This window comes from Neopelma chrysocephalum, unplaced genomic scaffold, assembly GCF_003984885.1.
Source record: "Neopelma chrysocephalum unplaced genomic scaffold, ASM398488v2 Primary Assembly neopelma1_69, whole genome shotgun sequence".
NCBI lineage: Eukaryota > Metazoa > Chordata > Aves > Passeriformes > Pipridae > Neopelma > Neopelma chrysocephalum.
This window is the reverse complement of record NW_020897729.1, coordinates 47270-61424: the sequence shown is the minus strand read 5'-3', so window position 1 is coordinate 61424 and position 14155 is coordinate 47270. Positions and strand designations below refer to the sequence as shown.

At 42.7% G+C, this 14155-nt stretch overlaps 1 protein-coding gene across 1 annotated transcript in view; it reads right to left on the bottom strand.

Moving 5' to 3' along the window:
* MB21D2 (Mab-21 domain containing 2) overlaps positions 1–13638 on the bottom strand; it is a 60382-nt gene extending 46744 nt beyond the window's left edge. Inside the window, exon 1 of the mRNA XM_027685821.1 lies at positions 13412–13638. Within this exon, the coding sequence (XP_027541622.1) occupies positions 13412–13622 (211 nt within the window). The 5' untranslated portion in view covers positions 13623–13638. The remainder of the gene's footprint in view (positions 1–13411) is intronic.
* Between the last annotated feature and the right edge of the window lie 517 nt (positions 13639–14155).

Genomic DNA, 14155 nt, shown 5'->3' with positions numbered 1-14155 from the left:
GGAGCAATACAACACTAACTATAGTCTCTTCACTATTCCGGTCACTAAAGTTGTAATGCCTTAAAAACAAAGGGATTGGGAGAGGGGATGGTAAAGGGAGAGGGGTGTGTGTCAGGGAAAGGGAAGAGGCCTCTTTCCAGTTCTTTGATGTTGACTCCTGCTGTTCTAAATGGAACCTTACCCAGGAAAATAAATCTTTAGTTAAATAATGCTGCAAACAACCACAATGGGGCTTTATTATGGCAACAGCAACCCCATGTCACATTCTAAGGCTCGGCTGAACAGAGGGTGAGCAGCAGCAACACTGTGCTGAAGTCCACATTCCTAAAATTCCCCAGTGCATGCAGGCGTGCTCAGAGAAGGCAGCTGAGAGTTCAGGTTCAGTTTGTGCCAAAAGGCAGAGTTCAGGGCATTGATACAGCCCCTTGTCTCTCCTGGACTTTCATTTGAAGATCTTCAAGCATTCTCAGTGTAGCACTCTCGGTGTCCTCTTGCTACCCACTACTGCACAAAGCAGTTTTTGCCTGTGTTCCTCCTCTCATTACAGCCTGAGGACGTGCTGTAAGTCTCTGGGGCCGGAGATCCACACTGCAGCAGCCTCCTGGGAGGTCTCATGAAAACAGCAGCAAGCAGCTTCCACCCTACCCCCCGATAACCACGACATCAGCGTGAGGGAGGAGGAGAGTGTTAATGCAGCAGGAATCAACAAGCCTGCTTGTTTCTAATTCCAAAGCGAAGACAAAGGTGGGGTTTGTTCAGCTAGGGAGAACAGCCATTTCTTGCAAGGAAGGTGGAAAAAAAATGTGGGCATATTTGATTTTAGTTTGGACCGAGTACCTTGAAACAGGATGGGCATAGGAGTATTTTATGAAGAAAAGTTACGAATTTGAAATGCAGAACAAAAATATTTCTAAGTGCTCTATACCTGAACAGTAACACTGCTCCTCTGGAGACAAAGAGGACTGAAAGGAGGGGATAAAAGAGGGAGAAAAAAATCTAATGCTTCAAGCTTTTCTTTTCCTAACTTTAGAACAGAGCAGAGTCACTAAACCTTTCTGAGTTTTAGAGCAGAAGAGAAATGGCAACAAACATTTGATTTTTGGGTATATTTTAGAAAAAATATGGCCCACTAACACTAAAAAAGCAGAGTTGAAAGGTAGCAGAGAAGTCTGGACATAGAACAACAAAGTATTAGAGTGAAAGAAGGTCCTTAAATTCCACATATAAAAACTGGAGAAAAAAAACGGAAGGTAGGGATTTAATTCCAATTATTTTGTAGAAGCTCTCTGATGAATCAGTTTGCTAGTTAAATAACACAATTCTTTTTTTTTTTTTTTGGAAGTTATTCATTTGCAGTGTTTAATAGGAACATTCTCAGCCTTAGACTCTGAGCTGCATTTGCCAGCTACAGTGCTAATAATAAACTGTTAAAATATCTTGCTCCTTCAGCTCACCAGCTCCCTTAGAATGTCTTGTGGAAGAAGCCAATGTGCTGTTTGACCAGGAAATTAGTTGTCTTGGAGACATCTTCACATACTACAGCAGCTCAGTCAGTCACTTTGAGTGACGCCACCCAGCAATCTGCACATTACCTTCAAACACAAAATGAGGATATCAAAGCCACTGAAAGAGAAATCATCACCTGCAAGAAACATGCTGTTTTTCTCCCATGCACTGTTAGCTGAAGGGAGAGCTGTAGCAAGATGAGAGTTTTGATCTCAAAATGTTCTGCTACCTCCCTGCATAATTAGGTCACTAAGAGGATAATGGTGTTCCTGTTCATACAATCATTTATAGGGAAATTATAATCTATGCTGTTCTTGCAGAATCAGTTTCAGGTCAGACCTGCAGGCACCACTTCTAAACCAGAAAGTTACCAAACGGTTAGACAAAGAGGCAATCCAGAAGTGCAACCACTTAGTTAGAACTAAACCTCATGGATTAGAAAAAGGGTTGTAACTGCAAAGCCGTTCTGAAGTACCAGGCATCAGTTTACAAAGACTACAAAATAATTATTTCTAAGGTAAATCAGTAATCCCACGTTATATGACCTGATTAAATAAGATGCTTAACTTCTAGGCACCCTAAAGGAATGCTAAAAAGGTGCTATTCTTCCAAACAAAATGTGGAACCAACCCTACCCAGATTAAAGATACAGACAGTAATGCCTCAAACTCCCTCTCATCAGCTCTATACACATACACAAAATGCCAAGGCAGAAAGTGAATCAAATGCCAGACAGATTAGATTCATGTCAGTGCATGTTTGGAATCCCAAACAACACGTCCGGAGTTTAGGATTACGAACAACAGGGCATAATGTCTTTAATTGCCCTCAAAACACCTCTTACCTGGCAATATGCCTCTGTTGAGCTTTGTCCTGCCCCAAATAACAGTTGGTGGCCTGGCAGGTGCTGGATCTAGTGGACCAGAGACACTAAGCATCCTCAATTCTCTTAAGCACATGGTGTGATGATCTAACATGGTCAAACCTGACAGATGCTTATTCCCCTCCTGACTCTTGAGGTTCACTGAGATGGTGTTCCCTGAAGGCCTTATGCAAGCACAGAAGGATGCACTTAATGTAGCCACATCTTTGCTAACTCAATGGCTTCTGAAACCACAAATCTATTAACTGTATGTCTGCATATTTGCAGCACAGAACATACAGGCAAGTCTCCTGCATAATTTTGTTAATAGTACCAGATATGACTTGGGAGTAGTCCGATTCCTATGAAAACACGGGTACATGCAAAGGCTTAAAACCTTCAGGAAGAAAGACACAGTCCCTATATAGAACATTCCTGTCAAGAGCTCCAGTTATGGGGAAAAAGAAAAGCCTTGTCCCAGCTGTAATGAAAAGTTCCCCTGGGCAGCAAGAAGAGTAGCTTTGCTCACAGAGTATGTACATCTCAGCTGAATTAGTTAATGTGTGCTGAACACTCTGAAAATTGTGAAGTGGTATATAAATGCTAAGGATTGTTATTTATTATTGTCTTGGTGCACAACAGCGGAAACCAGTGCCATTTACAGACACGAATTAAGAACAACAGGAGGTCTATCAGCATGCTGTGGGTCTGAAGATTTTGTTCATTTGTCTCCCTCACTCCTGTCTTCCTCAGACAGAAATCTCTTCCATAGAACTCCTACAGTCCTTGCTGAACAGTGCTGGCTGGCTTTGGCCCAGTGAAGCCTGTCACACTGGAACAGCTCTGCCGGGGGGGGATGAGACCTCCACCTCCACACCCACGTTATAGCACTTCTCAACAGCACTCTCTACACTCCAAAGCACTGTCATCACCGCCCTTGAACAGCAGATATTTCCCACGTAAATTAACTGTTTGGGGAAAAGTAAGACGTAAAATAAAATAAAATAAAGGCAGATACACGTTTTAATGTAAAGAAAGGTTTAGTTTAAAAAAGTAGAGAATACAGTGACATACACAACACAGTAGAGTGATTCATATACACAAGCAATGTCTTACAAGACTGGTCTCAGCATAAGAGCAGATTTTTAGACACTGATTTCTTTAGCTGCACTGTTAAGAAGCAGCCTAGATAAAAAGATTATTCTAAATCTCCTGTATGTGGCTTGGGTGAAGGAGTGAGAGGGATTGTCTAGTTTTTGAAGTAACTCAGGAATGCCCAAGTTCAGAACCAGAACTCAGGTTTAAGAAGATCAAAATAACTTTTTTTAACTTCAGTTTTCTTGACTAACCTGTAACTTAACTCTGCAGTTTTGATAATGTGCAAATAGTTTTACTAAGTGCTCATATAGCACATATGAACCCCTCCTCAAGACAATTAAAATAACTGTACAGACACAGTCATTCTTTGATCTTTCAAGCCTTTGTCAACGGGGTTCTTTTCACTGTAACATTGCTGCTTCAACTGCATACTTTACACATTCAGAAAATCCACAGGATATTGGGAAAAATGGGGTTCAGGATCAAGCTTTTACAGACAATTTAGTAGATAAAACCAAGTCTCTGATAGATGCTAAATCAAATTGTAATAGCTCTTTTTCTCCATAATGCACTTAGATGTGCATTACAGCTTGCACATTGGAAAAAAAAAACACAGGCATTTAATTCAGCTTGTCAGAGACATGCTGCGCTGGCAGAGAGACTTGCATTCCCCTTATTTTCCTCAAGTTGCTGATTGCTTAGCACATGGTTGTCCTACTGTCTATGAAATACAGACATTTCAGCAGCTCAGGTTTTAAGGGCCTTATATCAAGGGGCCAATATCAATACCTGATCTGCCATTCAGCACACTGTATGCAACTTTCAACAAGCAAATTCCAGAGACAGAAAGCAACAGAGCCCCTGAAGTGTTGTTACAGTGACATTCCCTTCTCTGTTTGCAGAGCTGCACTTTTTTTTTCTAAAAAATTCACAGTCCATGCTGGACTAGAAGCAGGCTCTGCTGGTTGTATCACAGGAACCAACTACTGCAGAGTAGTTGCACAGCTATCCCTGCGTACCGATCTGCATCCATACCCAGGCTTCAGACTCACATAGAACAAAGAGCAGTAGGTTTAGGCACCTTTGAATCAGTATAACCACACCACTCTGAATGCTGGCAAAGCAGGATGTGTATTTAGAAGGCAAGGGTATTTCCCCCCTCCTCACGAGACAAGCTGTATTTTATTTGGATGCAGTCAGTTAGCTCTTTGTTTGCACTCAGCCCCAGATTTCTCAGTGCACCCGGCAATCCTGTAATCACATTCAAGAGTAACGATGTACAAAAAACGTTTACATGAATTGGTCACAAAGTACCTACAAGAGCTTGCAAGATCCTGCAAAATGCCCTCTAGAACAGGTTCCTGTCACACTGAGCTAGGGACAGAGATTAGAGTTATCAGCTTTGACACTCAGCAGGAATGTGTCACAAAGGATTAAATCATTATATCATGAAGTGTCAGCAAATGCAGCTTTCCTGCTGTTCTACCAATAAGTTATACATTAATTAGTGAGGTACAAAACAAACATGAAATATCTCCAAGCATGTGCCTGTGGGTCGGACACAGCCAGAGCTATTAGCACAGGATTCATTTCCAAGAGGAGTCACCCAAAGCATCTCTAGCTCTTCAAGAGATCTATTAAAATGCAAAGAGTAGAAGTGCTGAAGGGAAAAGTGCTGAAGCTAATTGCAATGCTTGTCTTAGCATTTTTGATAACTCTTTAATACAACTCCTTCCTCACAACCTCAGCACCTGATTTTCTAAATCAGATCAAATATGCACCACTGAATAAAAACATCCTTCCTTGAGAGAGTTGTGGAGCAGTGTCAAAAGATCCTACAACAGGAGCAGGAGAGTTAAGATATTTTAGAACAAAATAAGCATATGGCCTAACACACTATGCAGTAAAGCAAGAACTGACTTTGTTATTTCCAGATGCAATGGTGAGTGTTTTCTAGCTGCTCAGCAGTTCTGGACCAAATCATTTATGAATTTTCACTCCATCAGTGGGTGGAAGAAATTCTGCATGGTCTGACTGCAAGCCACAGTAGAGAAGATCTAGGCAGACCAATGACATCCCACACATAAATCTCTACTTTTCTTCTAAATCATTATTTTAGAAAAGTCATTGGACAAAAAAAAAATAAAATTTTTAAAAAATTCTCTGCCAATTCCTTATGGCTATCCTGGCAGGATTTCTAGCTTTGGCTGTCATGTATTTTACCCTTGCTTTCTGTCCCTAACTGCTGCCTTCTCCTGATTGGCATTGCCTGACTCTGACAAATTACATCAGTATGAACACTATGGACAGGATGCATTCTTAAACTAATTTGTCCCAATTTTTCTTTGGGATCCTTTCAGTATAAAATAAGATTACTTGCTAGAACTGGGTCAGGTTGTAATCTCTCTCACAGAGGCTGAATTGTACTTGATCTCAAAGCCACTAGATCAACACCAAATGACAGAGCAACTACTTGCCTTCACTATTTAAATGCATTTTTGTAGCAAGACTCACAAGACCAGACTTCCCTTTCCGTCTTCAGTCTCAGAGGCTTGCGTGATTAAACCGTCCTATCATGAAGAACCTCACCACCACAATGTTCCACTATTCCAGTACCATCCCACCTTCCACACATTGCTGAAACACAGGAGATGAGGAAGGCTTCTGGTAGTACCAACACCCTACTACATAGAATTATATTCAGAAACTTGCACAGGTCTGTGTAAATTTGGGGGCAGTTCAGAACAGAACAGTGGTCTAGGGTGTCCTGACTCAGTGTTTCACCTATAGAGTAATTTTCTTAGGTTGCCACCACCTCCTGTTCTACAAGCTGGAGCCATCCAGTGCTGTGCAAATGTCTGCCCACAGCCCTAAACATGAGTGGGTGGCAGTAGCTACCACTGCTGTTTCAAAGACATGGATATTATGAGCCTTAGAGTAACTAATCACCCCACTCAACAGTATGCAAATTGGACTTTTGACACCAACCTGCTTGTAACAAAATGCATTAACAATCTTCTAATTAAATGCTTTAAATTAGGTTAAAATCATATGGTCTGAGAGTTGAAATACAACGCATTAACAGGATTGTTGTAACTTAGCATCAAGTGTTTATTAAAAGCTCAAAAGTCAATATGTTGGGGAGCAGGGAATCTATCTTCTTCAAACTGTATTCTACGGCACACACTGATTCCCTTAAAAACCAGAGAGTCACTGAAACACTGCTTCGAAAGAGCTGCAGAAAGTTTATCTAATTGAGAAGCACATGATTCAGGGACCTGTCAAGTTGGCTGAAGTACTAAGGCACAGATTAATCCACTCAGTCCAGGACAATTGCTATTTACAGTAAAAGGGAATGCAACACAACAATAGAAATGAAAGCAAACAGTGGAGTTCTCTTAATGAAACAGAGCAAAATCCATAGCAGCATCTGTCAATTGCAACATCAGCTACTGCTGAAAAATTTATTTTGAATATCTCATAAGCTGCCTTCAGGCTGCATTGGGGGGGTGAAGCCAACCCCCATATTTTTGTTAGTCAGACAGCAAGAGAGGTTTGTGCTAACAGAAGTCATAAACCTTCACTGGATATAAAATCCATAGTTAAGATTGGGAGCCTTTGAGGTATGGTCGTAAGTTCCAATAAAGCTACAGTTCAGCTCCTGAACTCACATCACACTACGAGTGATCAGGACAAGGCTTGGGCAAATAACTTGAGACATCCATCTAAAGGTCATTTTTCAGCTCTCTCACCCTTTCTCCCACGCAGGCAGACTGGTCTTTTCTCAATAAAGGACGTTCTGTGAATACAACATCCAAAGCTCCCTTCTGCTTTAGCTCTCATAGTAGGTCCTCTGCTTTTCCAAGGGAAAACAACAGGGCAGATACCCTTCTTTGCTCCCCCGGAACTCCACCTACTCTACTGCTTTTTTCATACACCAAAGACAGGCAAATTAAAGACAGACTAAAGGTAATACAGTATGTTGTACACATGAACAGACTGTCACTCTCAAGGAATTTTCTCCTTGTTCACAGGAGAGCAGGTCAAGCTACCAATGGGCAGAATTAATGGCTTTCTTTTAGGACATGGAACTTAACCCATCCCCGCTGTTGCTAAGGAAAAACCTGGCTCAGAAGGTATGTCACCCTTCATAATGCATTCAACGCTTAAGCTTCTCTTTTCATAGCAAATGAGCTGCAGCTCTTGCTTCTCAAGTGAGTTTCATACGCGCAGAAAAAGGTAAATGGACTCCATGGTGGTTCATTTTTCCTAAACTCAGAGAGCGTTGAGAAGTCTATGGCAGAGCCTCTACCTGCAGCTGCACCACAGGGTCTCACACAGACATGCTTGGAGTTACAATTTGCCACCTCAATCACTGCCCACAGTGTCATGCTGAAGCAGCCCTTGCAACTGAAGACCCCTTGACTGGAGCTGATAGCTAATCTCTTGGCCTTAACCACATTTCTTCCTGGCACCTTCTCACCTAACCAATCTTTCAGAGTACAAACAGGGTCTGACCTGGGGAGAAAAAGGTTTCAGAGGTGTGCCTGGGAAAACCATTTTTGCAGCAAAAGGACTGGGACATGCACTTAAAGGTGCCCCTAGATGCAAAAGTGTGCATGTCAAGGCCCAAGAAAAGATGCAAAAGTGACAGCTGTACAGGAGACAGACAAAGCAGAAACCTGGCATTTGTCAAATAAAAATTACAACAGACAATCCCCACTGCCCAAAAAACTTGCACAGCTTGGAGATTCCCTTTGAGAAGTCCAAGCAAGACTTTTATATCTGAGTCTCCTCCACACTGGACATTGCCTGTGGGCTACTCTGGGTCTCTGAGTACACATCTGTCCTGGAGATTACCAAAGCTATAATAAAACATGTCCTGCAGCCTTCCTGAGCAATGTTAGAGTTGTCTTTAATTAAGCTTCATCTATAAAAGTACCCAGCTGCCTAAATGAAAGTTGAACGACTGGTTTTCTGAGTAGAATTGCTCCAAGTATTTTAGCATTCATTCAAAGTCATGTGGAAAAAAAAAAAGTCAAAACCCCAACAACTCTTGTATCTTGGTTACCATCCTCCACTATAATTATAAAATTGTCCTTAAAACATAATTGCATAATTAGGCTTGGCAAGTATTCACCCAAATCTTTTACAAATATTTCCACAGACTGAAGGAACAGGCGGTGGGCAGTCTGACAAGCCTGCCATGAGAATTTGTGCCCTTAGGACATGTTCCTAGCTATTACACTAAATACTTTGCATCACAGACTAATGTTTCAAAACAGTAGTTGAGCAAGTGAAATACCAGCATCTCAAAACAAATTGAGACAAAGATTTTCAAGCTATTTTCACTGACACATATATGGACCAGCAATCCCTTTAAACAAAGAGACAGAGGAGGGTACCGAACCTTTTTAACTAGTTACACAGACAGAATTCCCAGTGAGATGAAATTGGTTGATTTCTGGCTAACAATGCCTTGCTAGGGTTACTTTACCAGTCTAGCACACTGTCCCATAAGAAAAAAACAAAACAAAACAAAACAACAACAACAACAAAAAACCAAAACAAAACACCAAGAAACACCCACAGCCTCAAATTCAAATACGGAAACATGTGGTCTGCAGGGAGAGGAGACACAAGCGAAGCCAGAAATGAAATCTGCAATACAGTAAGGTTGTTTCTAACAGCTGTGCATTATGCATTCAGCAGCACAGGGAATGCCAGCAGGGAGCCTTTATTAACATAGGCCTCAGAGTACAGTGTGCTCCTATCATGATTGGCCTCTCTTGAGAGAAGGCGAACACACATAAAAGACTTAACCCTAGAGAGATCACTCCAACCCTGTTGCTATTTCATCAGCTCAACACTGCAACAGAAACCAGAGAATTTCCATGATGTATCATAGACAAACAGGCAACACTTCCAACAATGCCTGAAATCTAATCTACAATAGGTTTCATCAGCAAGTTATGACAGGTAGGGAAAGGGAGAAAAAAATGCCACATAAACCCACGCAACAGTCACACTGTCAACGTTGTTCTGCTACACAGACCTCGGGTACAGGGGAGGACTGTAAAATTCTTCTCTTGTAGAAGATGCTGATAAAAGCAAGCTATTGTCAGGACACCTGTGTTCTCAGCACAGCAATCTGAACCTCAACTGCACGTATTTTAGGGGTCCATCAGTCCAAGAAACAGCTGGAAGCCTTGCTACAGATGCAGGGGCTCAGCAGGGTAACTCACTCCATTTGGGAAGCTGGTATCGGCAGCAGAAATAATTTGCTGATGCCAGCTCTGCCTCCACTCTGAGACTTGCCTCTATCACAAACACTTGCTAGCACAGCCAACACAGTACCGGGCAGACACCAGAGAAAAAGGAAATGCTCTCAGAATAGGCTCACCACCTCTCCTGTATCAGGTGCTGAGACAAGCTCTCTAGAGGTCTTGTCAACAGCTCTAAGTTGCAGCTGGCTGCAGATTCTCAAAGTGTGTCCTGTCCTGGTGGGCAGTTCCCGCAGAAATGAGATGTAACCAGGGAAGTGAAGAAAAGATACACTAGAGGCCTTGAAAAAAGAAAAGGCCACTTTAGCACTGGTTTAAACCAGTCCTTTCCCTGACCTGGGGGAGAAAGGGCAATGAGAGGAAGGAGAATGGCATGAAATGTCCTAAGCATTCCTCTTCTGACTCTAAAGAGAACTCTCTTGATAGGAAAAGGAAACAAAATACCAACCTGAAGAGCTTGAGAACTGCTCTAGATGACTGAACACTGATGTGTACCTGAAGTGGAGGAAATAGCTCTATAAAGTCTGTACTTATTCATATCTCCTTGCTCTTTTCTCTTGTTAATAAACAAAATGCTAAGGTCAGTATCTCTAATAATATGAGCTGGTTTGAGGCAGCAGTAGCACTAGAAATTTTAAGGAGTTTTTTAATATGCAGTGTTCGAGTTCCCAAGAGCATCATACATGACTTTTTTAAGCATAGCACATCTATGCATTAAAGCATTTTTTACTTAGGTGCTGAACAGAAAGAGAGAGGTAGTGTTTATTAAAGAAGTTTTCTGAAAGTACTTGTACTGCAGGAACAATACTCTCAGGGTTAGGTACCCCTAAAAGGTTTTTAATATGACTGCTATGCACCTCTCATCACAATAGCAGCAAGTGCTTTAAAAATTAAAATATCATTGACTGTAATATCTTTACTTGATAGAAATATTCCTTTATCACTCTTTAAGCACAGAAAAAAAAACAAAAACCCCAAAATCGAGTCCTGGGGATAATAAGTGATTAGCTCCTTTCATGACTGGCAGGCAGAGCCTTGGTCTCTCAGCCAGTCTGCTGCCCAGAAAACAAGACTGTCTTTTGTCCACTCTTCTTCTTGATTAATTCCCCTCCTTTGAAGCTCAGTTATACCTGAGTCAAAGAGACAAGTATTTATCAGGCACAGCTCAGTGTGAATACAGACAGTTACCCAGCAAAGGCAACAAAAGACACCTGTTGTTTCAGTGTAGGGTGTTGGCAAGACCATATGGTCTTGGTGACTGTAAATGGGACTGTGAATGCCCAGGAACTGCCCACATTCAGAAAATACTCACTTCCCCCACCAGAGAGGTAGCTCATTTGCAGTCGTGTTCTAATGCTTGGGCACAAGATTTTGGACAAAGGCACAACAAGTAGTACCTCATCCTAATTTTCTCATAGCCCAGCTCTTTAGATCTTCCTACGTTCAGCTGCTAACAGCCAGGGCAAGACAACACAGATGAAAAAGAGTTAATACAAATAGAAAGCAAAGATCTGACCTAGAGGGCAAGTCATGCAGAGTACAAATATCTGAGATTCTGCACAAGGCCTCCTCACCTATCATTCATCCACCAATTACACACCAATGTAATTAAATCAGAAAAGGTACGTTTAATTTTCCTGTTATCACCCGATTAGATAAGAGCAGTATGTATGGGAGGGATGAGGCACAGGGGAAAGAACTATTTATTAATAAGTTAAATCCTTTTAGATTTAAGAGCCTCTCTGGCTAAGAAGGATCTGATCCACAAACACAACTTCTGGGTCTAATGCAGACAAATCAGACATCCCATCTCCATTTTTGTCCTGGGCTTGGTCATTAAGTCTCTTCTTTTATTCAGAAACAAGACTTATTGAAAATTACCATGCATAACTTAGACAGACATATAGCCTTTACTTAAACCACAGGTTTAGCCTATACATTTAAAATTGAAGAAGGCTCATCTCCCAGTCATTATATTAACAAAGACAACCACATTAATTTATGTTATATCTAAACAGCCTAAGGCTCCCTGTTTCATGAACAGCAAGGCATTAGGGTGCATTTGCAGAAACACAAGGCATGCTCCAGTTCATTCTTCTGTCTTCTATTGCCTTCTCTGGCATGAGGCAGAAAGAAATGCTGTAACCTGCAAAGACTATTAATGCTTAAACAGGATCATACAAAGCTGTCTCTACTTGCTAGCCACACACCCCAGACTGCTGCTACGGCTGTTTTCTCTCCACTCTGCTTCATCCCATCCAGCCATGCTTCCTGAGCCAGTTATTTAAAGCCCTGACTGAAAAATGTATCAGATCATAATAGTGGATGACTTCCACTGGATCAGGTTTTCAATAACAAAAGTCCTACAGGCTTTGATGCAACCACAGCTTCACCACATCATTTTTTTTTTTAACTGGGAAGGGAAAAATATTTATAACAGCAACTATAAATATAAATGCTACTGACTTTTCAACTTGTTGTCCTTGTTCTCAAGCTAAATTTAGTCTGCTATATCCTGTCCAGCCCTCGGTGAAAAAGCAGTACACACATAAAATTGTGCAAATCCCATACAGCAGGCAATTATACTTATCCAGGTACCTTACAAGATAGCCAGCTGGACACGTAGATTCTCATTTGAGTATAGGTATGTCCCTGGCTATAGAGGAAGTGGTCTATTATAGTGACTATCCTTTAATACAGAAAATAATAATTACTGCAATAGGAGAGCTCTGTGTTTCTGGATGAGAAAAGTGATGTAGGTTATTCACAGTGGACATGTAGACCATACACTTGGTTTGTGTCAAATAAGCTTTAAGGGTGTATGTGCACCTCTGGGCTACAAAGAACCATTCACTGGCCACAGCAGCTGTGTTTTTTTACATGCAAAAATATTTCAGATAATGTTTGTGATAATGATTCAGACTTGGATGACTGATTTCAAGGTCTAATCTACACGTTAAAGAGCATCCTTTTGTGTACTGAAGGCTCTCGTGTGAGTGATTTCTTAGTCAATTCAAGGTAAGTATTTATCAGAAACTGACTACCTAGAGAATCAGAGCTGTTAGTCATTCCACGGTTACTCTTAAGAAGCCTTAGTCATGCCAGAGCCCAGGTGATTTCTGCAAGGGTCAACACATGTTTCACCCTGGTGTCTCTGCCCGCGATTCAAAGTTTCATGCAGATGAGGACTCCCCGCCACAATCTGACTTATTCTACTCGCAGCGAGTTTTGCAACCTAAGCAAGAAAGGCGGTTCAGAGGATGCTCCTGTTCAAGCATCAGCCGGTCTAATAACCAAAGTATGCCGTCCAGATAAAATATTCGGGTTTACTACAGCCTTGATAGTTGGGGAGAAAAACAATAATGAGCCCGGCTCGCCTTGCCTCCAGCCCTGCTGGCTCGGCGTGTTTCTCGGGCACCGGTCAGCTCTGCAACCCAGCCTTTCCTCTGTGCTTATAAATACATCGCTGCTAAAGGCTAGTTGGATAGAACAGGAAAAAATAGTTTCCTGGGGATAAGACCCGCCCTGTGACCGGGGAGCCCCCCAGCCCGGCGCGCTCACGGCGGAGAAAGGGTCCTCCGCTGCCGCACTGCTGGGAGCCCTGCCCGGGGGTTCCCGGCCGGCATCGCCCCATCCCCGCCCCGCTCGGTCCTTGCCCTACCCAGCATGGAGAAGATGAAGTCCTTCGCCGTGTGAATCTCCAGGGCTCGCTGGTCGTCGTACTCCCTCTGATCGTGCTTGGTGAATTCCTGGATGAGTTTATTCAATTCCTCCACCCTGGCTCCCGATCGGAAATCCAGCTCCGGGAAGGGAGGCTTGCTGGTGGTGCCGGCGGACCCTGCCTTGCTGGCGAGAGGCGCCGCCATCTTCATGCAAAAAAAAAAAAAAAAAAAAAAAAAAAAAGAAAGAAAGGGAGAGGAGGAAAAAAAAAAAAGAAAAGAAAGGAGGGGTTTGCAATGTTGCAATGGAAGGAGGCGAGCGGCGGCGAGCCCGGGCGCGGGGCGGCCGCGGGCGGAGCGGGGCCCGGAGCGATATCAACAAGCGGCCGCGCGGGCTGAGCCCCCGCCCGCGGCACCGCGGAGCCGCCCGGGGGGAGCGGAGCGGGGGCTGCTGCTGCTGCTGCTGCTGCGGGGCCGCGGCCGCGGGGGGGTTGCTTCGCTGCCGGCGTCACGGCGGGCGGGTGCTGAGGCTGGAGCCAGACTGCTGGCTCGGGATAGAATTCTTTTTTTTTTTTTTTTAATTTAGATTTAATTTTAAACTTCAGCGAAAGCCTTGTCGTGCAAGTGGATTAATAACCGGCTGGGAACTCTGCTCCTCCCACATGTTCCCTAGGCATTCTGTGTTTATTTTCTTTTTTGATTCTTAAGGTATCCGGAAAATTGTTTTATATATACACACTTATATA